Source organism: Halichoeres trimaculatus, unplaced genomic scaffold (assembly GCF_033239565.1).
Source record: "Halichoeres trimaculatus isolate MK-OKI-2021-1 unplaced genomic scaffold, fHalTri1.1 fHalTri1_scaffold_4, whole genome shotgun sequence".
NCBI lineage: Eukaryota > Metazoa > Chordata > Actinopteri > Labriformes > Labridae > Halichoeres > Halichoeres trimaculatus.
The window spans coordinates 18,715,737-18,741,492 of record NW_027437182.1 but is presented as its reverse complement, the minus strand read 5'-3'; the positions used below and the strand labels follow the sequence as shown (position 1 = coordinate 18,741,492).

Here is a 25,756-nt window from a genome sequence, read left to right as displayed (position 1 = left end):
AACATAATTCATTCTTTATTCACTCTTTTCCCCAGCTGCGCTCTTTGGTAACCAGCACACATGTATTACTTTATAGGCTCTCACTGAGCTCTCATCTTTTACAGAAATAAACAAATCCCTTCCTCTGCGTGAGATGATACTTGAAGTGCTTTTTCTTTTATGCATGAAAGAAGGGTGTGTGTAAGTTGAAAATGCAGGCTGGTGTGGCACATTTCCTCTGCAGGATCTGCTACCGTGGCAGACAGCTCCACTCCCCCATAGCTGAATAAGAAAATATTTTAATAAAATGTCCTGTTGTTTTTTTTCCAGATGCTATGCAAGTGTTTGCTTGCTCAATAACAATATCTCTATCTGTTTCTAACATTTGGGAAGTTCTGTAGTTACCAAGACAAGCGGAGGAAAGTTTTAGAGGAGTGTGATGTTTACACTGTATTAACATCAGCCCACAGTCAGTACTGAAACTAATACAGTAATGCATTATGCAGTACATTTCCTCTTGTGAATTATTATTTTGACTTTCTAATATCAAATATTGATACGAGCTGTTGTGTTGTTGCAGAGCTCCAGTTAAGTCCTGCTTCATAGTTTGTTAGTTTAGTCCAGTGGTTTGTAATCCTGGGTTCAAAGCCCTCCAAAGAGACTCTGGATAAACCTGAAAGCAGAGAAAAAGGAATCTTTTACACTCATTTCTAGTTTGTTTTTGTGTACATATCCTCTAAGGGGTTATAAGCCTCAAATGTACTGATATGTATTTTATTATCTAACCCCAAATTTCAATAATAATAAAGATGATAATAATAATAAAAAACTTTATTTATATAGCACTTTTAAAAACATTGGTTTACAAAGTGCTTTGACGGCAAGGACACAGACAACAAAGCACAAGAGTTTAACATAAAAGAACAGATAAAGAAAGAAAGAAGGTTAAATAAAATCAAAGAACATTTAAGACAAACACAAATGGCAGAATGAAATAAAGAGCCATCATAACACAAAGAACTTAAACCCCAGAAGTGGGCACAACAGACCAGGCCCAGTTGCTAGTCATAGACACAGAGGAGGCCCCGACGTCACAGGGCTGGAGACACAACACACCAGGGTACAGCAAAACACGAGTGCAACCGTACCCTGATGGTGTTAGGGGTCCATGTCCAGTGACTCCAGCCCCATGAATCAAAGGGCCCCCTCCATAAATCATAGGAACCCAGACAATACAGGAACACTGCTACACAAAATGAGACCGTGAGGACCAAAGTAAGCTAAAAATACATAAATGAATAAATAAATAAATAAAATTGATAAATATGATACATTAATAAATGAATAAAAATAGGAGACAGCAATAAAACAAAATATAGATAATAAAAGAGACAGAACAGTAACACAATTATCTTAAAAGTCTTCAAAAGAGTAAAAGAATGACAAAAGATGAGGCAGAGATAAACAATCTGAATAAAAATAAAAGAAAGACTGAAAAGACTGAAAAGACTAAAAAGACGACATCACATAAAAGTAGTTCTATAAATGTGAGTTTTTAGAAGTGACTCAAGAGAAGCTACCGACTTGTATTTATTTTAAAAGTGTTCAAATAAAGTTTGGAAAAAGACCAATTTAAGTATTAGGTACATGCATTCTTAATTTGTATGACCTCAATTACAAAAAAAAAAATTATAATAATAATTTAAAAAAAAATGTTGGGACAGTGAAAATGTTGATCAAAAACAGAATTGGATGTTTCCCCAATCATTTAAAGCCTTTATCTAATCTTAAAAAGTACACAGATAACATATCACATGTTGGAAAAAATATTAAATGAAAAAATACTCCAACTTTTTTTGATCCAGCTTCTGCTTTGTCGTATTTTTTTACTGGGTTTTTGAACCAGATGCAGAGAACAAGCTGACTGATCCGTCTTTCTTTTGAGTGGAGGACATGATGTCCATGATTTCCATAAAGAATGCTTAATTTTGATTAATCAGACTGTAATGGTTTTGGGTCCGTGCGGCTTAGTTGAAAACAGTGGAAAACTGCATCCCGTCCAAGAGACATAAAAAAAAGACATTGATCATATGATTATGATTATAGCAACATCACTCTGGGCTTTAATTCATTTTACTCATCCTATTACCCAAACATGGCCTCTGTGTGGATCCCTCACCATTTTTGGTCAGAGAGTGAGGAGGTGATCCGCTGATGTGAATCTGAGTGTGACAGAAGGTCAGGACACAGCCTCCTCCCTCTCTTCCCCCTCAGGTGCTGTTTGCTCTGGGCCGGCTGACATGCTAAGCCTGCAGGGCGTGCAAAGAAGTGCACAGCGTCCCTGCCTTCCTCCGCTGGAGATGGCGATGAGGAGTGAAATTCCACAGATCTGTAGACAGCCAGAAAAACCTGAGTGCAAACTGCTTACCTCAGCAGCACCACCACAGAAACCATGGTTATCACGGGCAGACTGTGTGTGAGGCTTTGCCCAGAGGACTGTCTGAGACTCCCAGTCAACAGGAGCCAGAGCCAATAGGCGAGACTGCAGTGACACATCATGGCTGTTAGTTTGGTCCTCATACAAACACACTATGCTACACTGCATATACTGACCCCCTGCTCTTTACTTCTCACTGCTCTTTATGTCTCACTTGATATATAGAGCAACAAAATAATTTCCCCCCTGGACATCAATAAAGTTGGGAGGGTTGGTAAGAGATTTATACACACATAAATTCTGGACTTTTTACAACCACCAAAGCTCTTATTTTGGAGTTAGAGTTATTTGGAGTTGTCTGTGTCCACCACCTTACTAATCCTCAAAAAAGCTATTGGGCACTTGCATGATTAAATGCACCAGCTTGTTACCTCCTGGTCTTAACTTAGACTGTCTGCTGTTTATTGCTACGCAGGTGAGGTCCAGTATTTTGTTTAATGAAAACATTTGTCTGCTCTTAATGCTAAGGACTGTGAAATTATATCAAAAATGTGCACAAAGAGGCTAAGACAGTCATTAGAGAAGTCTAGTTGAGCTTTTTACCATGCAACTTCTTCTTAATCCTGAGTAATGCAATTTCAAGTAAATTTCTCTGGTTTATTAACAACTTTAAGTCATATCTTGATCTGAGTAGTATGAGTTTATTGTGGTAGATCAGATGAACAGTGTGAGGTATTTAAGAGATTAATAACCAACAGTGTGATAATCAACACTATGCCAAGTGGTGGAATAAGTCATCACCACTCAGAATTCATGTAACACATAAACAGAGTATGAACTCACGCAACAGCACCATGAGAGAATGACCAATAATACATGTAAGATATATCAACTACATGCTAAACCATCCAGAGAGCGACTGACACAAGTGATTCAGCAGTTTGTTTTTAAAGTGTCAGATCAACTCTGACGCATTCATAAATCTGCACCAACAGCTACTAAAGTGTTGATTTTGCCTGCTGTGTGCGCACCGTCTGGAGTATGAGCTTTCATCATCAGTGAAATAACCTGATGTCAAACCTGTACTAATGTGGTGTTTCTCTGTCTGACTGTGCAGTCTGTATTTACCTCATGGTGATTTATTTGTTCATAGCAAAGAGCAGATGCTGTTTGTGTGCACTCAGTGGGAAAGAGAGAACATTTTTTCCTTCTTCAGTGTTTTTTTTTACATCCTGAGAAGAGAGACAATGTTTACCTGGGCAGAACGAGGACTCCCTGACTCTGAACATTTACACATCATTACAGATTTAACAGCTCTATCTGTTTGAAATAGAAGAATGTGTGCTTGATGAGCCCTGTACTTTTCCTCCCTGAGCTGCAGTGTAAATATTAAAACACTCTACAGGCTGTGTGTGCAGTTACATGCTGTTATGAATCCTGTTATTGTATTATTTTTGGGCAGAGTCTCAGGCCAGGATGGGGCTGCAAACAGGGAAAGGAGGAGGAGGTGCCGGAGGTGAGGATGAGTGAAGGGCGATGGGGGCGGACAGGTTCTTCAGCTGAAACTCTCCATATATATCTGGTCTGAATTTGGTTCTAAATGCTCATATTGTTTAATAGGTTTCACACCCAAGTGTCAGACAATGTTCAGGTGTCTCCTCCCGTAACATACACATGTTCATGTTTCAGCAGAAGGACCCTTCACCTCTCCAGAGATACATAGGAAAACTGTTTTAGCAGGCAGGAGACTGTTTTTGTCTCCTCTTTCCTTAAAAGAAAGAAAGAAAAAAAAAAGAAACCTGATCCACAGTGGAATTAACCTGTTATTTATTGCTGCCAATACTCATCCTTTTACCATATTTTAGGCACTCAGCCAGAAAACAAATAGTATAATTATTGAGAGTTACTTTTTTCCCAAGTGATTTAATAAAGTTATTTTAAAGATCAAAGGATACAAAGCATGAAAAATTTATTCAGAAAAGTTAAACAAATTGTCTTAACTAAAAAGATATTTGAATATCTTAGTGAGCTTGCTTATTGATTAAACATTTTTCTATTTCTCTCTTAAACAATGGCAGCTTAAGCAAAAGATATTTAAGTTTTGTCGTCTAAAATGTAACAAGTTGTACTTGATATGTGTGCATTAAAGAGCCAACTAATATCACTCTTGATGCATAATCTAAGCAGCTATGTGCCATAATTGATGTTTTCAAACTTTAAAACACAGAGTCAAATCTGTAGTATCTCTTATCAAACGAATACCTTGCAGCACAAATTTAGATCATACCCTATGTCATAAACCTTCATGTGCTATTCGTAGAGATCATTTCATCTGTTCATAGCCAGTTGTAAAAGAACTCTGACCATCCACTTAAGTAATTAACTATTCATCTACCAGACTGAAGCAATTCAGGAACATACAGCTGTTTTGATATTAATAGAGGCAAATGCCTGAAAATGAAGAATCAGGAAACCTACGTGCTGGCATAATTCCCCCCGAGCCACAAAACCATGTTATAAAGTTGTATTCAGAAAAATTTGACTCAAATTTGGTAAACAAAACAAAATAAAACCAAACAAGAGGCATACATACTGCTTTTGGTATTGCCCTGCTCAGTGAGACTCACATTAATTTTGTCCATCAAATTCATAGATATCCTTGTAAGTTTTACTTCAAAAATAAAGATGGCCCAGAAAATGATTTCAGGGCGGCATCAAGTGGCCAAGAGTGGTAGATGCAGGCTGCACTCAGTGGTCCTAGTTTTACTTAAATGCATTAGTTTTTACTATGTTGTGATTTTGATTGCAACAGACTTCCTGTTAAACATTCTGCCTTCCATAAACACAATTTCACTCCACATAACACCCCCATATGGAATAATATGTGCTCCTAAAGAACAAATCTGTATTTTTTGAACAATGGGTGGTTGCTCATTGTATGGATGATGAAGTGAACTTATTAAGTTTTGAGCAATTTTGTAAAAAAAAAAAAAAAAACAGCCAACATGTACTTTAAGTTTTTGTTGTTGTTGTTGTTGTTGTTGTTGTTGTTTTTGTTGTTGTTGTTGTTGTTGTTGTTGTTTTAGAAAATGATGATTAAAGCCGTCCCAACCTCTGTGGGAGCAATGGTTAAGGAAACGTTATCAACTCTAAGGTATTACCTGGACTGTGAAAATGAATGAATTAAATTTCAAAATCTTAAATGAAATTTATCCCACAAAAAAATAAAAAAAATAAATTAATTAAAAAAATAGAAAATGAAAATGATATTCAAGATTCATGACTGGTTTGAGATTAATAACTGGGCTTTTTTGACAAAGACACTGAATTTGACATTTGGATCATTTCTTTTTAAATGTGAAGTGTCCCATGCATTCTGGACGATTGTGTGGAGCTGGATTTAGTATAAAGGGATTAAAATTTTGCCATTGTGGTGAAAGATATCAAGTCTGGTATTTTTGTTATCAATGGAAACTTAGTGTTTGTCTTTAATTCTTTGATTTTAATCTGGATTTTTTTTATTCACAATGCAGGTACTTTAAAACTGAGCCAACTTTAATTCATTTGAAAAACGAGTTGAAAGACCTAGGCAAATCCTTGAAATTGTATGGCCTTTTTTCTTTCATTTTATATTAATGCTGCAATTCCATTGCACTTAATGTTGAAATGTTTCATTACTTATGACTGAATTTGCTCAACCTGAAATTTGTGAGTGTTATTTGATGTTGACCTAATCCACTTTTGTTTGTATTAATATAATTTTCAATTTAAAAAAAGCAGGGAGTTCCAGGGGGTGCTATCTTTTTATTGTTCACGTGTAAGCTCCATTAAACACAACATAGCTTGTCTAACTATAGAGAAAATAAAAGACACAAAATAAAATCCACTGCTTTTGACTGTCGTGTTTCTCGGCTTACTCTGTGACGCAGGCCGTGACGACTATCACCGCCGACGAGATACTTTCTAGCCGGGCTGCGAAACAGTGGGACAGGGAGTAATAAGAGATGGCGACTCTAAACCACTTTTGCGTTGTCAATTTCGCTTTCCTGCTCATACTTGCGCTGATTGCAGCATTTGTCCCGGTTCATGCCTCTGCTGACCAGACAAAAACGACTGAGTTCAACGTAAAACCTGGAGGAGTGGTGCACACGTTCACGGAGGGGATAGTAAGTGACAGTTTTTCTTGTTACCCTTTAATCAGGCCATTGGGTGACATTATTCATCTACAGACGGGCACCACAAACGTGTCCTAGACGTTCAGTGAACTACAGTAAGTTTATTTACAGGCGATTTCATTGTGTGGGGTATAGCAGTTTGCTGCAGCTTGGAATATAAGGCAGTGTATGTGATATATTTCTCATGTATAACTAAAGTAAATAAATTAATAGAATAAGAAAATGTGTTTTACAGAGGATTGTCTCTTTCAGCTTAAGATGTTTCAGTAGTTTTATCTGATAGCCTAACATTATTAACAAAAAACTACATTCCACTGGTTAGCTGTTGTCGTGTAGTGATGACGACACAGCCCGTGAGAGGCTGACACGTTGCTCGCGCAGTGCCACAACAGCCCCTTTCATTGGTTGACTGTTTCCGCATGTATTCTGAAAACTCTGTTTAGTCCCTGTTAAGTTTTTCGATGATTTCTTTCCCCCCCACATGAATTATGTATTTTTTTTTTTTTTTAAATTATTATTATTTTTTTAAATCATTTTTGAACAGTATGTCAGTAAACTGGGACAATATAAAATTCATACTAAGTGTTTCCATTTATATATATATATATATATATATATATATATATATATATATATATATATATATATATATATATATATATATGTGTGTGTGTGTGTGTGTGTGTGTGTGTGTGTGTGTGTGTGTGTGTGTGTGCGTGCGTCAAAGGTCCAAGGCAATTCTTTTAATCAACACTAAAAATAAACATAGAAAAATCAAATTAAATTGAAAATTAAATTACCATGGACTGTATCATTAGACATAAATCAAGAAAATCAACAGTATACTCACAGTTAACTCAAAGAGGTGAGATTTTATTTGGAGATTAAAAGAGGGGTCATTGCAGTTTTGTATGGGGAGTGACTTCCAGAGGGAGGGGGCGGCTGTGGAGAATGCTCCCCAGGTTAGGTCCTGGTTCTGTGAGATGGAGGCAGGAGGTTGTTGTGTGAGGAACACAGGTTACAGGAAGGAGTGGAATGGTGAAGGAGGTCAGTGAGGTAGGAAGGAAGAGGCCTGGTAGAGAATTGGACTTTAAATTGGATGTGGTAGGGGACAGGGAACTGATGAAGTTGTTGGAGGACAGTGGGTGCAGGTGAGGGGGTGTGCAGCAGAGTTCTGGATGTATTGCTGTTTACAGGAGTTAGAACGATGTGCCATAAAGAATCCTAGAATTAGTGTAAGTGATTTGAAATTATGAATTATTAGCATTCATAATACTTTGTGATATAAGGATTTGTTCGATTACATAGTCACAAAATTAATCAAAAGTAATCAGGACAAAGATTTTTTTCCCATCTGTAATAATACCTCATTAAATGTTCCTTAAGAATTGGAAAATGGAAAATGATCCACTCATCAGGGCATAAAAGAACCTGGCTAGAAAGGCAGCTGTTTGTTCTTACATTACCCACAGCTATGCTTATTCCTATAATATGTAGTAAGGCAGACATGGCATATGTGAGAAGATATACTTCCTGTTTTGTATGTTGGCTAACTGAAGTGTGTTTATTTAAGAAAACAAGTTGTGGAAAATGCATACACTTGTTACTGATCATCAGTCCCTAGAAGAAAATTATTATGTGACGTAAACTGTAATTAAATTGATAGATATCTGTAATTAAATCACTAATTTTAAACTTTGCACTAACAAGCACTGTGCTGTTTCAGAGGGAGTATGAATGCTCATTCACTTATGCCTCACAAGGGGGAACTAATGAGGTGAGTCTCTCTCTCTCACACTTTCTTTCTCTCTCATCATATTATTTATCTCAAATCACAGCACTTAAAAAAAAAAAAAAAAAATTCATCTGTTTTCTTGCCAAACAGCAATGGCTGATGAGCGTGGGTCTGAGTGATGACGACAGAATGTTTTCCTGCTCTGTGTGGAGGTGAGACACACACAGACACACACACACGCACACAGTATGAGGATAATAAGCCTCCTGTAGTAACACTCCTCTTCAGCTCAGTGACCCTGATGTTCTGCGTGTCTTCAGTGGGAATCAGTCCCGTCTGTTTCTCTTTCCACTGAGTCACTCTTTGATTTTGGTTAAATGTGACAGTCCCAGCAGAGAGAAACAGAGAAGCAGCACAGCAGAGCTCATGGTTTAAATGTTTTCATGTCCATCATCGACCTAATAATCTAATGAATGAATACAAATGAATTAATGTCTCTAACACTTACTTCTTTGTCTTTTCTACCAGGCCTGGGAAATCGTACCTGTTTTTCACTCAGTTCAAAGCTGAGCTGAAGGGAGCCAAAATTGAATATGCCAATGCATATGTAAGTATAAAAGAAACACTGTTCCCTTAACTGAGAAGCAAATGTTGCCTACCCACGCATCTTTTTTTAATGTTTTCAGCCAATCTCTGTACTCAGTTGGGAATACTTTGCTTGAGATTATCAATGATTTTATTCCTACTTTTTTGAAAAGCAGAACTGAGTTGTAACTCATTTTCTGTCCTTCTTTTTTAATGATGAGTTGGATTGTAGCTTTTGTTGAGCAGAAGGAAGTTTATTGGACTTCTTAGATAAACAAATGGTCTGAAAGTTTCTCTGCTAGTTTGAAGCACTCTGTCAATGTTGAGATCTCTTTCCTGAGCCCAGGATAATATCCAAGCATAAAATTTACAGTGCGTGCACAAATCAAAGGGAAAAGCTTACTTGATAAACATCTTTTCGTGGCCAGCAAATAATAAACCCACCACCTACGCACCAACAAATGCAGCCGCATATAAATCAGGCTCAAGGGCGAGATTAAGGCCAGATTGTTTTTTTCTCTGTCTCATGCTTTCTTAAATTTGCTTTTGGTTTCTATGTAATGCGAGATAAAATCAACAGTTCGGGCTTGTTCAGCTTGAGAGGGAAAAATAAATCACATGTAATGACACATTTAACCATGGCATGGGGTCCTCTTAGTCCTCAAAGTTCATCTGAGTGTGAACTACATGTCAGATTTCTGTGAAGGTGGGGTTTAAATGAAACAGATTCTTATATTAATGAAGAGGATTAGGTGTCTAGCCTGGTTTATGATTTATCATGCTTTCAGATATGGAGATCTGAAAGTTCCAAGAGCAAATGATTTTTATTTAATTTAGACAAAGTTTGGAGTTACATTTGATAAATTGTGGGTGGAATTCAAAATTTAATCTACAGATTCCCTCACAGGTGACATGAGGTCTGACAGTAGCTGTTTCCACACGGGCTGATTTACTGCAGAGAAATGTTGATCACTCTCAAAATGTGAGGGAGGAAACAAATTAGTTTCACAGTTTTTCTTCATATCACCTTAAATGACTTATAAATAACAGAACTGTGGAGATGAATTTTCTTTTGGTTCGAGCTCTACCGTCAGTTTGAAAATAATCTGCTGAAGTGTTGCTCAGGTCAGTCAGTTTTTCCTACCAATCAAGAACCAGCAGCACCTTTTTTATGTTGTTTCTCCCACACTGAAGGCCCGTGAAGTTTGATATACTCTTTTATCATTTCAGAGAGATTTTCTCCCCTGACCTATGCTAGCTTGGTGTTATAAGGGTGTTGTTATGCGTAATTCAATCCATCCGCCATCCTCAGTGCAGAGTGCACCTGACCGTGCACTGTAAATAGGAGCGAACGAAACAGTCACTTGCACTTTGGACCTATCTTTTGCAGTGCTGCACTCCTCTTTCCACTGACACTCAGGTCTCCATGGAAACCCATCCTGTGCTCCACATGTTCCTGTACATATTTAGATCTTTTATCCTGGGTTGATGGTTTGAGCACCATCCCAGCTAGTACCAACTCTAAGAAACAGACATAGAGAGACAATCAGAGGAACAAAAACTCTTTATTTCTCCTGGAAGTCAAACTCAGAACATGACGTCTTTGCACATAATGCTTCACTGAAGGTTAATGTCTGGACTCTCTCTAAGTTGAGTCACTTAGCGGAGGTCCACTGTGTCTGATGTGGTCGACTCGACTGTGAAGTGAAGCACACCTTGACACGCCTCCTTCCCCCAGCAAGGACAGTCCTGACACTGTCATTAGTGCGAGCACATGTTTCCTCCTCCTGCTCAGGCTTCGTGCCCTGCAAGTAGAAGAAGCACACACAGAAAATATCTTCACTAAATGATTCGACAAAAATAACCTCACACACACACACACACACACACACACACACACGCGCACTCACACACAAACAAGCACACCTGCCACCCCCGCACAGCATTTCCTTGACCTTGCCGTCACATCCTCCTACTTCCCCGTCCAATCTGTTGTGAAAAACTGGCTGTCTCTTGTGCCGCCTCTCATTGTGTTTTGTTTACCCCCCTCCCCTTCTCTTCATTGCTTTTGTTTTCAGTCACAAGCAGCAGGAGCAGGACAAAGTGACGTTCCTTTGAAGCCAGATGAATTTACTGTCGGAGACTCAACAGGTGAGAAACTTATTGTATTTCCAAGAGTTCAATCCACTCCCTCTGCTTGTCATGTCAATCTCTTGCTCCCTCTCTACCTGTCTACCTCCTCCTCCTCTCTCCTCTTTCAAGTTGTGAGTTCCCTGCTGATTTCCCTCTAAAGCACATGCTCCAGCTGTGAGTGGGCTGCCATTTGTCCCTGTAGAATTGTTTGTTTGGTTTTCAGTTTTCTGCACAAATCCCCTCAGAGGCTTCAGTTCCGGACTGTGATTAGCGGGATTTGAGAAGTCACACTGCAATTTACTGTAACAGTAGATTAGACAGTACAGAACAGAGGCTTATTGAGGTAAAAACCTGCAACTATCACAGACTTAACGATAATCCCCTCTCTGTCAGACCTCAGGAGAGCACTTTCTTTTTGAATTCTTGGGGTAGACTCCGCACAAGTAATACTTCAGGTTCACCCTCAGGTTCAAATTTGGTAGGCTGCAGTTAAGGGAATTGTTCAAATTCTGTCTTTTTTATATATAAACACCAGCTATAGACAGTATAAAGCATGAAAAAAGTCTCTGTGGTGCCACCTATTGGTGTTTAAAAAGATGTTTTGGCTGTTTTTTTTTTTTTAAATGCTGGCTTAACTTGACTTTCACCATTTCAGCTATGGCTTTAATCATGCAAATTTACGCACATTTATCATATAACACAGAGCTTTTATATGGTCTTAAAATGTTTGTAATTGATTGAAAAACTCCCTCCGTACAGTGGAAATAATTAAAACTAACTGTGTACCAATATTTGCTTTTTGTACCAGGTTGTTTAATTTTGCAATATAAACGGGGAATTTAACGGGGACCTAATGAGAATTGCTGTGTTTTTGGTGCCTGCCTCACATGGACACTTAAGGAACTGCAGTTTTTTGCAAATCAGTTACCGCTTGACACCAACATGCACCAATAGAAAGAAAGTGTAGTTACAGTTTAAAACCTGCAGATGCCAGAAGATGTCACTCCCCCTACAAGCAATATTAACTTGTTGGTTATTTACGTCACCTTTAGGCAATTAAAGCTTTGTCTGCAGTCTGTCACCACTGCTGATAGCTCTACATGCAGGTTTAGAGCTTTTTCACAAAAATCAGCAGCAAGCCATCATAATATTTGGGTGCTGTTGAACAGAAAACAACACTTTTGCTTCAGGGAACATGTTTGAAATGTGAAATATTCTTGCCTTAAACATTTGCTCTACTCAGGCCTTGTTGCTGTTGGCAATTCAAGGTCAACTGTCATCCATTTTATTACACTTAAAATGGAGATAAATGGAAAACTGCTTCATAGCATGTTTGTTATTTTATTTATTGGACTATTGTAAAAGCTATTTGGAGCAGATTGACATGTACCTTATTCACACCCATTCATATGTATTAAAAACAACCAAAATTGTATAATGTAAAGTTAATATTATTTAACACCCTCATCTATTGTACAAATGCAAATGGAAAAATAATTTGTGTTTTACTTTGTGTGTTTAGGCAAGGTAGCAGTTCGTTCCCCATTAGATTAATTTATAAGCAGGAACTTTCAAACCCATTATTATCAGCACGCTGAGCCAAAGTGATGCTTTTAATTGTGGAACTAGTTACTGATCCAGATCATCGCCAGTGAATTCCCATCACAGTCAGCATAAGTATTTGTTTCAATAAGAACAAGTGCTTTTGAATATTTAAACAATGTACAAGCACATTGTTTAAATATTCAACAAACAGGACGTGTTCCCTTGTCAACAGACAATAAGCCCCTGTGAACAAAAGAGATATAAATTTGATGAGTTTTATATGTGAATTAAAGAAAAACAAGCAGTGAAAGTAAAAGAAATGAAGATGCAGTATTAACAGTTACTTCATACAGGTGATGCTTATGTTGAACTGAAGCAGCTCCAACTCATTGACTGTGGATGGGATCTTAACAACTGATGTGTTGGCTTTTAATCTGGTTGGACCGGACCTGCTGGTCTCAAACTGCCTGCTCTGCAGCTCAGGAGTTAGACGATACTGTCTGGTTTCAGATTCCTTGCACCAGTAAAGTTGTGTGTCCTCATTTCCTTCCTAACATTTTCTGTGACATTCTCTTTCTCTCTGACCTCCAGTGACCCATACAGAAGGAAAGTTCAACGCTCAACTCTCCAAGCTGACAGCGATTGGACGGACACAACATGATGAGCTGTAACTGGTCGGACGTCTGGGCTTTCTGTGGTCGTATTTTGACCAATCAGAGCAACTTTGTGAGCTCATGGAGGAGCTTCTGGGTTTCAGCTCTTTATTGAATGAAGGATGAATCAGGGGGTTTGTTCTCAGTGACTCCCGAAATGGAGATGGGATGATTCAGCTTTTGTTTGTGTTTCAAGGGTCAGTACTTGAATTACATGCAATGTTTAAATGATGGATTTATCTATGAAAACTAATGTAAGAAAAAAAAACAAACATAAAAAACTAAAGTAGAAATTTTTTGAGGATTCAGATTTTCTTAAAATAATGTCCTACATAAAATTACTGCAAGATAAAGTGCTTCCCTTGTTGTTTCTTAGCTGCTGAAGCTATAACATTAACAGAGAGCAAATCTGTTCTGATCCACTGAGTATGTATGAATGTATGTTAATGTGTAGAGGATTGGTGTCGAGGGGGCTTGTATAGTATAGATAACGTACTTTGAGAAGGGGGGATTTATCCATCTTGTATAATCCTGAGAGGAAAATGAGTAATCCCTGTCGAGGTTGTTGCACAAGCAAAATCAATTACATTTTCCTCAATCTCATTCTGTTCTAGATAACTATGCGCATACATTTTATCCCATAAATCACCAATTAGTACCATTTTAATGAGTCTCTCTTATGTTATTCTCTATGGAGGGGAGGGAGGGGAGTTACTGGAGTACAGAGCAGTGCTGTAACATAAATTTGAACCAAAGGTACATAGAAGTACTTAAGATGGGTTTTAGAGTTTTTCTTTTTCTTTTCTTTTTTTAATTCTAAACAGTGCGATTAGATGTGCATTGCAAAAAAACGTAAACAATTCATAAATATTATTTGAAAAGTAAAATGAAAGTGGTTATGTATCAGACTCCTGAAGCAAGCAACGCAGCTTCTTTCATTTTTCAAAAACATCACCCCTAGAAAAAAAAATTAACAGGATGACTTTTATATATAGCATAGAAATGCCATCACACACTTCCAAGCCCCTACTGAAACTTTTACTTTCATCCCTCTTGTACCACGTGAGGATCAGCAAGGATTGAGCAGGTTTCAGAAGTATAGCCTCCCTCCTCTCTCTGAGCCCTTATGTGGTGTGTAGGATTGCCTTTATCTTCCTTACAGTTATCCAACCCCCTTAGATCCACATAAGAGTCCAGAAGATGAGTTCTGGGGATTGATTTCAGATTTGAGGATTTTGCTGATTTGATTCTGAGGTGGGATTACTCACTGAGATTTGTGCCATGTTTGTCGGGGGGTTGGATCCTCTCATCTGTCTAGAGTTGTTCTGCTGCTGGTGTCGAGGAAATGCTCAGATTGTTTGTCCCTTTTGTCACCGCTGAGGGTCCCTCTGGGGTCACAAACAGGAAATAACCGTGTCCGGATGCTGAACCAGAAGAGGGGAGGGAGGGGGGGATGAAACACAAGATGTTACTTATTTTCTACTCGTTCTTTTTTCTACTCCTTTGCTGTCCTGGTTCCTGATGAAATGTGATGGATGTTTCAATAAAGACAGGTTGTCACCATGCGGGAGATAACTCTTTTTCTTTGTCTTGTTATGTCAGTCATGATCTGATTGAACCTCCCACAGCCTTGCTAAAGGGTAAACATGAAAAGAGAGGAGAAATTTAAGTGCCTGCAGAGGGGTGTTAAACATTCCAAACACTGTCACAGCCGAGCCACAGTGAACGTGGAGGAGAGCAGGTTTTGTATGCCACTGTCATATCAACCCCAACACCAGCTAATGTATTCCTAAATTAAAGTCAGTTTGCATGCAGTAGAAAAGATAGTCTTTCAGCATACAAATGAGACTTCATTTGAAACTTTTTATTAAAATAAACATTGTAAAAAATGCACTCTGTAAGCACATCAATTAACATATATTGTTCTCGATAAATGTTTTCCACGAGATAAAGAGAATTCATTGTTTCTTGTTAATTTCTAGGGAATAAGGCTTTGTGGGGCGGATCTGCTAAATCCAGAGGCACATAGGGGAATGTATAGCAAGTTGATCTCTGTGGGTTTTAAGAGATATAAAGTCCAGAGGGATTTATCTGTCTTATGTTAAGCCAAGAGTAGACCAGCAATCGTGATTGTCTTAAAAGTGGCATCATTTAGTTTATAAGTCTTTAAATAAAATAATTCTACATTCATCTAGGAAACTACACAATCAAACCACTGCTTTTATGTAAAATATAATCAAGGCTGCAACAACACCTGCATTTTATGTCCAGGAAATATATTTTGTAGTAGCACTTCAGCGAGGCTGGCACAAGCTGTGCCAAGAAACTCCCACAGGTTCTCCTACTTGTTATCAGAGCATCCTCTACCAAAGATGTGCTTATTTCAGACTCTGGTTTCCAATTTTATGGTCTCATGGAAAGAATTTTTACTCTTTGTTCTCAAGCTGGTCATTTCACATGAATCTCTGTAGCCAAATAGCTCTTTGTTTACGACAAGTTTGCTCTTTCCCTGAGACACAAAACTGCATCTATGCTGTCATCAAAACCCTAAACTCATACCACCACTCTTTACCATCTGGTACCATCAAAGATGTTTACTTTCTACTTTTCCCCTGCAGTGCCACAATAATTAAAATATATACACTTGATGCTTCTTAACACTGGCTTAGATTGTAATGGCCTGCTTTTAAAAGACTTGATAATAAACATTTTGAGCCAAGCTAGGAAAGAGACTCCAGAGAGGGTCTTGTCATAAGAGTCCATTTAACACAGTGAACTGTAACATCTTAATGACCATTTGATGAATTTCAGACAGCAACCTAACTTTGATAGTCCCCTAGTCCTCCTGTAATACAAAATCATATTTTCTCTCTCTCTCTTTCTTAAATACTACCCGAACTATTGGCTTTTAAACCACTAAAGCTGTAACAAAAATACACTATGTCAGTTAGGAACACTACACATTAGAGTCTGTTTGTGCAGTAGCTTTCTCTTTTTGCACACCTTAGCCTTCACACCGTTACTAACGCCCAAACTACGAGGTTTGAAGCACATCTGTCTCATCATCAGGTAAGAGTTTAGATTAATCCAACTTTTGTCCAAGGAATTACCAGCAACGTTACCTGTAGCTCTACTAGTGATTGATGCTAACAGTTAATAGCATGCTAACGCCTCGAGCTAAGATAAAGGGGTCCGATGCTAATTTTAGCTGCGTCATTGAGCTAATGATACTATAGTGGATATGCAGTATAGGTATTTGTGGTTTTATTATGAGAAAATTATTAAAAATAAAACCAACAGTTTAGTGATCCCACTGAAGAGTTTTTCAGAGTTTAACAAGCTACAGTTTATGCCACCAAATGCAGTCTAAACTCATAAACCCTCTCTCTGCTGCTGTCTATAACCTGTTCCCTTAGTACAATGTACATATGCTATTCACTGAAGTTACAAATAAAGATTGGAAAAAGTCTCCAAAGAGCTCCAGTTTCCACTCCTCTTTTAAAATTCACTTTGCCTTGATGTAGCTGAATGACTGTGGGCTGTTTTCTTTTTACTGAGTGTTGAGGGGAAAACTAACACACTCATTTTGGTCATTTGATTTGTAAAAGCAAGAGAATACCAATAGTTTCATTATGTAGACGGTGCCACAACAAGGCAAGCATTTCTGAAAGAATAGCATCAGATGACCAATATGAATGTGCCATTGATTAGCAGTGCTGTTTTATTTAATCAATAAGGCTGAGTTTCCACTTTCTGTTTCTTTTTCTCTTTTTCCTTTCACAACCACCTGCCCCCTATTTCTCCCTCCTACGTCTCCTGACATTTCCAGGGGAACAGATGGAGATTGTGGCTGGGGCGGTCAAGGCGGAGGCATCAGAGGAGATGGGATTTCTGTAACACCAGGGACCCGGTGAAGGGTACAACAAACGACCAGCTGCCCCTAGTCTCTAGACCTGGTAACTTTCTATCTGGCCTTGGTAAGTTCTTCATATTTTGCCATCGTTCTGTCTCAAAATCTCTCACAGATCTTGGGCTTCGCCTTTCCCCTTGAATAAATGTAACCTTAGCTGCTCTGAGTTCTTGTCAGACCATCACAACTCTTGACAGCAATTATCTAACCCAGACATTGCTGACATATGTGACTGGATGAGTCTGGCTGCATAGGTTAAAGTGCACTGTTGCAATCAGATCTGCCCTGTCTTGTGTCATCTTGCAATATTTTCAATTTCCTTCGTATTTCTATCTAATTAGGCCCTCTCCTTTGCCCTTTTGCTAAGCAATCTGTGAGCCGGGTTGCAAGAAGAGCATCTGTATAGCGGCTCCTGTTACCCAGACAGATGTTATGATACCCTGTGTAAATTCAACCCAGCACTCAAGTGATTTGTTTAGCAGGACGTCTGCAGAATCAAGCTGTTCATCCTGACATACTCACCCCAAGTTGCGAGTTGTCACCTTGGAAACTTGGTCTCAGCTCAAATTGGAGAGCCTTAAATCACGCTCCACTCTCGCTGTCTTGTGGCTGGTTGCTGTGAATATGGCTCTATCCGATCAGCCTCCTGCTCCTGCTGCTGCATTGTCTCACACTGTGGTTGAGAGCAGCCTTCTTTTCTCAGGGTATGGGGGAACTTTTCGGGGCTCCTTTGCTTTTTCTGTGGGATCAGAGAGTCTGTGGTGGGGGTATGGAGGAGGCTTACGACCTCTGCGGCCTTGTACTGTCAGTGGTTTAGCCTCCGAGGGTCTCTGAACAGGACCAGCTGAGGATGCTCGCCTCTCTCTGTTGGTGTTGGAGTCTGTTTGAGTTTCTGAGTTGGTGGGTGGGCAGCTGGCAGAGGGAGCTTGGGCAGATGGGTGGTCACTTTGTGAGGTCTCTTGAGCGCCTGCTATATTCTCTATGACAACAGAAGGGTTGTTAATGGAGGGCTGATGTGGCTTTGGAGACACAGGGGAGGGAGGCGACACCCTGATGGAGGAGAGAGGCACAGGGGAGTGAGGCTGAGACGCTGGACTACTGGGGTGATGGAGGTTAACAGTCAGAGGGGAGAGACCAGGGGTGGGAGGCCGAACAGGAAGTGTTCTTTGGGGAGATGTATTAAAGTCATTTGAGGGGGGATTTGGAAATTGAAGGGGGTTAGATGAAGTGACACCCTGTCCACCTCGCCTGGGAGATGACCCCAAACTGCAAGTGAAGCGAAGAGTTTGACTTGGGCACAGTAGCACGTTTGGTGGAGATTGGCTCCTGCTGTGACGATGACCTCTCCTGAGTTTGCCAGATACATCTGACAGTCCTGGATGGTTTTCTTGCTCTGGAAGCCTCAGGTTGGTGCTTCCCACCATAATTTCAGCAGAGCTGGAGCCTGAGCCGGAGCTGCTGTCGCTGGAAGGCTTGGCAAATTTGCCAGCTTCAGTCCTCTCCTGCTCCTCTTCATTTAGATCAATGGTTGAGGTGAGATAGTCAATCTGATGTACCACCTGAAAAAGAATTCACAAAAAGACGGATGAATATATGCAATGTAGTCATGGAAAAAACACTGGTGATAAGGATATAGAGAACTCTGGTGATTTTACACAGCTTCAGGATCTGTGTAGTGTCAGCTGTCGCTCTGTAGCAGAGCTTTGTAGAGTAGGAATGCGAAGCCAGCTGATGTCATGATGATGTCATCTGGCTCGCCTCAGCTTTGGCAAAGAGCCCAAATCTGAAGTCTGAAGTGGCAGAGATGCGTGTGTTTGACAAGCAGGGAATATCCCGCTCTAACAGGACCACTGGCATTGTGGGAAATGTAGGATACTGTGTTTTTTGAGCACTGGCTAGGATAAAAGTCTAGATATCTCCATCTCTGCTGTTTTAAATTTGAAAATTTTCTAAAATGTGTTTTTCACAAGTCATGACCAAGGTTATAATAGTTTTGTATTTGTCATTATAGTTAAGTTTTAGTTAGTTTTGACATTTTATTTTCCATTACAGTTTAGTTTTAATTATTTTTAGAGCGGGCATTCTAGTTTTTATTTAGTTTTGATGTTTGCAACAAGGCTTAGTTTTAGTTTAGTTTTAGTTTTTTCATACCATATTAACCAGATGCAGGATTCAAAAAGGTCAGAGTTAATATTTTGTCATACTGTTTATTTTCAAGTCCAACATATTGCTCACTGCTCAGTCAATGCTGATACTGAACTGTTGGCTGCTGCCTTTAACACAAGAAAATAATATAAACTTAATATAAAAAAATATAAACATAAATTATATAAAATAATGTTAAGAGTAATCAAATGGAAATAATATAAACATAAATTATATAAAAAAATATAATATAAACTTAAATAATTGGAAACTTGGACTCTGTAACAATAAAGACAGAGGCAAATACAATTAAACTATTACAGATGCTTTGATTTATTGCTCCACTACGTTTGGTCACAGCACAGCGCACAGCCAGTCAGTGCAGTAAACAAGCACATCTCAGTAGTTCGCTATGATGGTGCTGTACGACGCTGACAACTGCCGAAAACTGTCGTAAAATTGGTTTGGAAAATGTGTCGGATTAATTTAAATCTCAAAGGCTATTAATATTGTCTGTATTGTTTGTTTACTTATTGTTTTTGTTTTCTTTTCTAGTTTTTATTAGTTTGAGTTAACTGCAATGTATTTTAAATTTTAGTTTTCCTTTTTAGTTTCGTTTTAGTTAACTATTATAACCTTGGTCGTGACGATTCATGAAAGCACCGTGCTCAAATGCTGAAGTGCCCTTTGTGAACACCTGAAACTTTTGAGCCCAAGGTGACATTTGCAAGTACTTTCATGATGGTCTAAAACCAAAAATGAAATTCAATTCAAAATCATACAAAGTGCAAAACAAGCTGCAAGTTTTCACAAATGAGGGGCTGCATTGAGAGAAAAACATTAGTTGGATGTTCAGTTCTGAGCAGTGAAAGTGCTTCAACACTTAAAGCATTTTTTTTTGCATTTATTTAAATACTAGACACAAGCACTGAGGTGGAAGAAAAAAGGAGGAAAAGAGGAATCCGATATGCTGGGTTTGGACTGCAAACACTGCGGTTTTCTCAGCCAGCAGCTTAAAACCCTTATGTCACCAGGACAGTCCAACATTAATCCAAAGACCCTCTTTCAATTTCATTAATCTCAAACAAAATACTTGAAAATGCATATACAACCAATCCAACCCTTTTGGCCTCTTCAGTAATACTGAAATGAATGGGTCATTTTCATGTCCTGCATTTGTAGACTGGAGTGTTTTAGATGCAAACTCTTATAGAAGTGTGTTTTCACAAGATGTTTGTAAGTGTGTCACACAAGGCACTACTGAAAACAAAAATGTACCTTAGACTAGATAATGACATTACTGTTACTGGAATTGTGTTGGATAAATTCAGGTTTGTCCACTTTCACAGTACTGTCTTTTTGTGCAGCTGGATAAACACACTGCACATTATCATCATACACAAGCTGTCTTCTCTGTGAATGCACATACTGAGGTGAGTGCACAGCAAGAGTGTGTGAAACAGAATGAAAAACACATAAATGGTTAACACAAAGACACTCAAATTGGTGGTTGTTCTTACTGAAACACGCACACACTCACAGACACGAACACACACTAAACACACACACATGCAATGATGGAGGCAGGGGAGATTGGAGAAAATTACACTGGGGAAAATGTTTGACCTATCTCTCCACCTGCTCAGTGTGCACAGATAAATCCTCAGCCCTGCTGGAACAGATGAATTACTGTTTTGTTCTGTGTGTTCAACAACATCTTTGCTGATGTCAAAAGATGACCTGGTTCATCTCTTGGTGCTTTTTTTTTTGTTTTGTTGAATATTGCTCCTCTTTTGGGGGAGGCATTTCGTATTACTTTGAAGTGTGGCGTGTGTGTGTGAACATGGAATAACTCTGAGCAGGTGCTGCTTGTTAATGTCAGAAATCAGGGGAGATAAAAGAGCAGAGGACCCTGGTTTTCATCTGCCTCTCCCAAGGGTGTTTATTAAAAACAATGTGTTTTGACCCCTCAGGTCTTTGCATAGAGCTGATGAGCGCTCAGACACGTTTGTTGTAGAGATCAGTCAGTTCAGTAAAGTCTTGTAGTTTAACTCTGCTGTTGTTTTGCTTGATGTTGAGTCATAGAGCATTTTTTGATCTGTCAAAATCTGATTTATTCTTTGGCTGTGAGAGAGAGAGGTCTTTAGTGTTGCTTTAATATTTGTTTAGTCTCTGTCGAAAATGGTTTACAGGCTTTTTTTCAATTCCTTTTTATAGCAGTGATTGATTATTAAATAAAACCGAGGGTTGCTGCTCATGCAACAGAATGATAAAACAGGGCTTTGAAATAAATATGCGACCAAAGTCTTCTCGAGTGCCTTATCCTCCTTTGATCTGTCGTCTCTGTTGTGAAAATTTGGGATTTTCTATCAGTGTCTGCAAGCCCCCCTCCACCTCCTCCTTTCTTTTTGTGTAGCCTGTATGCACTTTCATCAATTTTATATCAGCGCTGTCACACAAAACCTCACAGCCTGGATGATGAGGTTACTATCTCAGGCTTAGCTGTGCGACCTCGCAGATGCAGATCAAATTGCAAGAGGCGAGATTTTACGTGTCACTCGCACTGGACGAGGCAGAAATGCTCGGACATAAATGGATTAGAAAAAAAACATCGGACGCTGCCCAGCTGTGCCTGGAGCGACATCTGTCCACACCGAGGGAGAGTGGAGGAGGAGACGAGAGGGGATGTTATAGGAGGAGAGACAGAGCAGAGAAATGGAGATGCAGAGAAGGGAGGCGACTGCTTTGCCTGAAGTCACACAGCATCATATCAGCAACCTCTGAATGCATCATGCAAATGGGGCAAAGCTATTGTCTCAATCACCTCTCTGTAAATGTTTGAGCGCGGGTGGTGTAAATGTTTGGAGACAGATGACAGAGGAGAGTTAGAGAAACAGTTTGTAGACTGTGGCACATTCTTGCTGCTGACTTTTTAATGCATGTTAAATATTGCTGAGGACGTGCAGTGTTATCTACGAGCCCTTAAGGTTTTGAAGAGTTAGCGTGAACATTTCCTGCAAGAGGAAAAGTGTAATTAATGAGAGAGGAAGCATTCACTTTTCTGGTTTTGTCCTGAGCTAGTTTATGTTTGGTCTTCTTAGTCCAGGAGGGAAAGCAGCTAGAAACATGGAGGGTATAACAACATTATTCTCATTCTTTCAACCAAAAATCGAATACATTACCTCTCTCATTTCCTGCTGCACGTCTCTTAGAGCTGTCAGAACCTGCTCCAGATTGTCCACCACCCTTTTGATCTGGTTTCGAACCACTTTCCTGCTGCAGCCCGCCTCGTTCCTCTTTGAATCCCCTTCTGTTTTTGGCCTGTACTGGACCCAAGTCTGATTCTGTCCTAGGATTGAGATGCGCTCCGGACCTGGTCTAGGTTTCCTGGGTCCTCGTAGTGTGGTGGTGCAGCCCAGGCCTCTCTGAGGGACCTCAGTGGAGAAGATGACTCCGTTGAGCGGCCCGTTGAAACCCTCCGCAGGTACCTCCCTCAGGTCTCTCTGGCTCTGCGAGGTCCTGCTCTGATGTTTGATGTAGCTGAAGCTGGTGGTGAAGCCGTGCTGCTTCTCGACAAGTCCCCGACTGTCCGAGCTCACCCAGCTGGAGGAATGCTGGTCTCTGTGGCGGTAGGTGGTGCTGCTGCTGTAGTCCCACACCTTCCTGCTCCTTTCCTCCAGGCCCACCACCAGAGGAACCTTACAGTTTGTCTCTTCAGCTGCAGGAGCTGAGGGAGGACCCACCAAAGGCCCATATTTTCTAACTTGGGTGCTGGTCCTGTCGCTCTGGGACTGAGGAAGGCTTGGCGGCCCGCTCTGGTTCCTCGTGGAACTTTTGCTTAAAGCCTGTGGTGCAGCCTCTGGACTGATCTGTGTGCTTGGATCTGGTTGCAGCTCTGGAGACTGGTTCCACCTGGCAGGACTCTCCTCCCTCTGCTTACCCAGACCCCCATGCAGGATGTTGTGCCCCCTCAGCACCACTGGCAGCATCCTCGCCATCCCCACACCATTACACCGTAGCTCCCCCTTCTTGGCCCGCTCCTTCCCTTGGATGGAGAAGAACCCGATGCCTTTGGCTCTCTCCAGTGGTGCGAGGTTGTTGCGGGCCTCTGAGCCAGATTTGAACTGTCCATTGAGCCCCAGGTCTCCACTGTGGTGAGGTTTCAGACTATTTCGCAGCCAGGGGATGAAGTGCGGGGCGTGTGGTTTGAAGCCTTTCTGCTCCCCTGGCGCTGGAGCCCTGCTGTCAGAGAACATGGTGATGGATGATGTCCAGCAGCCTCACAGACACAAGAAGAAGAAGAGGAACAGGAGGACTCCTGGGACACAAAGCTTCCTCGTCTTTTTCCATGAATCTCCTCCTGCCTTTTCCTGACACTACCCGACTATCTTTAGTCCTTCTTCGCCTTCTCTCTGCTTCTCCAAAACTTTTATCCACTCTCTCCCCTCCTCATTTCAGAACCCACCCACCGATCTACTCCCCTTTTCCCGCTGAAGCCAGATTCGGATCGAGTCGCCCTTTCCGTGATCCCTCAGTTTCTTCCTTCTCCTCCCACTATCCTCTTGGTTGTGGGACTCCTGAGCCCCTCACCCCCTCATTGGGCCGGCCTCGGAGATGCCTTGGAGGGCCTCTCTTTCTCTCTCCCCGGCTCCGTCTTCTCTCCCCGCCTGCCTGCGTCTCACTGGCTCAGTAGCAGTAGAGGCTTCCTGTCTCTACATCTCTCTCTCTCTACCCCCCCCACACTGCGCTGCGCTGCCTCCTCTCCTCGCTCTTTCTTCCTCCCACTCCCTCTCACTGCTCTAACTCCCTTTCTCTATTACCCTCTTCTCTCCCCATCTCTGTCTCTTCTTCCTGCTACTCTCTGCTCTCATCTTATCGTCCTTTGCCTTTGCAACTCTCTGCTTTACTCTCTTTTCCTCCCTCTTTCTCTCACTCCCCCCACCTCCCATTTGCCGGTCGGAGCAGCTGAACTAGTGTTATTAATCCCCCCGTTAGCCACTGTATACCCACGTGATTCCCCCTTGCCTCCTTTCTCATCTGATTACTCCTTCCCCGGCTCAGCCCCTCACAATTAAATGCTGCTTAGGAGACCAGAGGGTTTTAGAGGATGGCAGCAGGAAAGGATGGAGGAGAAATAGTAGGGGGGCACATAATTGCGACCTACAAGATCAGAGATCAGCCTCAGTTTGACAGAAACTATAAGCTGCCTGCCTACAAACAACAGTCTGCCTGTGGCACGGCTCTCCCCAGATTATTCTAACTGTCAGCGAATAGTGTCCCGTTACATCCCAGTTGTTTTGTGTTTTATTTTCTGCCGCATATCCAACTTCCATTTGTTCCAATTATACGGAGACAGCTGCTATTTTCGGGCATCTCATTCAAATTCCAATTCTTGGCTGTCTGGATTAGATTTCTTGTGTCTGACAAGCCCAAAAAATGCCTCCTAGGTGCCTTCTCTTTACTCAACTGCGGCTGCCTGGATGGGACCCTCCCTCCCTGGCAGCATGTGAAATGAATAGATAGAAACACAGCCACACAAAAAGCCCTGACAGTTTGCTGTCACTCAGTGGTGAGCCACTCAAAGCATCTGTCATTCTGTTAGTCAGCATAGCAATGTATTCCTCTGGTAGTGCCCCGTGAAAACACGACTTCATTCACTGACATGTTTTACAATACAGGTAGGAGGGGGGGAGAGAGGAAGCAGGCAGAGGCTCTGTGTAATCTGCAGGCTAAGAAGATTCCTGCCCACATGTGAACAGACTGCTGTCAGCGAATAATGACCGCTAGTCTGGATATAGGAAAAAAAAACTATAAAGAGTGAAAGTAATGGAGCAGCCACTATTAATCCTTTAGAGGATTGTTCCTCACGGCACGAAAGTGCTCAGAGCTAAAGGTTGTTTCTGCTCTGTGGTGGGTTCGCTTTTGCATTTAGAGGTTTGATGCATGTCCATATCTGTGTGTATGACAAACATTACAAAGGCTGTGAAAATTTTGACTAGATACTAGAGCCCGACCCATGTGGGATTTTTGGGGCCGATGCCGATACCGATACTGGGGGCAAAAAAAAGCCGATATCCAAAATATCGGCCGATGTCGGATATATCAACCAATTTCTGATATATCGGCTGATATATATAAATTCATTGATATACACAGGATATATACTGTATATGAACACAAATTATTATAATACCCATATGATTCAAGACAGAGACAGAACACAATTAAATTAAAACGAGGTACTGTAATTATAAAACTGTCAACATAAGAACTGTACTGTTAACCAATGATAAATAAGAACAAGCTGTAAACACAATAATAAATAAATAAGTCAAACTTTAAACACAGTAAATAGAAAAAAAAAAAGTCAAACTGTAAACACACAATGAGCAACTTACACGACGTTAAAATGCCGGATTGTAGTCTTACTTTAGATAATGGTAGACGTGTGAAATAACA

General features: G+C 40.4%; 2 protein-coding genes across 3 annotated transcripts; one reads left to right on the top strand and one right to left on the bottom strand.

Annotated features, from left to right (window-relative positions):
- The first annotated feature begins 6,332 nt into the window (after positions 1 to 6,332).
- On the top strand, positions 6,333 to 14,517 carry mydgf (myeloid-derived growth factor). Its single transcript, XM_074668384.1, has 6 exons — positions 6,333 to 6,582; positions 8,318 to 8,368; positions 8,477 to 8,538; positions 8,855 to 8,933; positions 10,990 to 11,062; positions 13,181 to 14,517. Exons 1-6 carry the CDS (start codon positions 6,421 to 6,423, stop codon positions 13,258 to 13,260), a joined length of 507 nt encoding a protein of 168 aa, XP_074524485.1. The 5' UTR covers positions 6,333 to 6,420; the 3' UTR covers positions 13,261 to 14,517.
- LOC141789085 (uncharacterized) lies at positions 10,479 to 24,088 on the bottom strand. 2 transcript variants are annotated; one of them, XM_074668383.1, is made up of 3 exons: positions 22,480 to 24,088; positions 17,675 to 18,711; positions 10,479 to 10,716 (listed from the first exon to the last, which is right to left on the bottom strand). In XM_074668383.1, the coding sequence occupies exons 1-2, from the start codon at positions 23,551 to 23,553 to the stop codon at positions 17,821 to 17,823; spliced, it is 1,965 nt and encodes a 654-aa protein (XP_074524484.1). In that variant the 5' UTR covers positions 23,554 to 24,088; the 3' UTR covers positions 10,479 to 10,716; positions 17,675 to 17,820. The 2 variants fall into 2 exon arrangements, with proteins under 2 accessions (XP_074524484.1, XP_074524483.1); XM_074668382.1 differs by lacking the exon at positions 10,479 to 10,716 and adding an exon at positions 14,527 to 14,666.
- Positions 24,089 to 25,756: the final 1,668 nt, after the last annotated feature.

Excerpts from the sequence above, each read along its gene's own strand:
- mydgf (XM_074668384.1), top strand. The coding sequence starts at position 6,421 with ATGGCGACTCTAAACCACTTTTGCGTTGTCAATTTCGCTTTCCTGCTC. Across the intron at positions 8,934-10,989 it reads TTGAATATGCCAATGCATAT|TCACAAGCAGCAGGAGCAGG; the intron begins GTAAGTATAAAA and ends TTTTGTTTTCAG. Across the intron at positions 11,063-13,180 it reads TACTGTCGGAGACTCAACAG|TGACCCATACAGAAGGAAAG; the intron begins GTGAGAAACTTA and ends TCTGACCTCCAG.
- LOC141789085 (XM_074668383.1), bottom strand. The coding sequence starts at position 23,553 with ATGTTCTCTGACAGCAGGGCTCCAGCGCCAGGGGAGCAGAAAGGCTTC. Across the intron at positions 18,712-22,479 it reads TGCAGCAGGAAATGAGAGAG|GTGGTACATCAGATTGACTA; the intron begins GTAATGTATTCG and ends ATTCTTTTTCAG.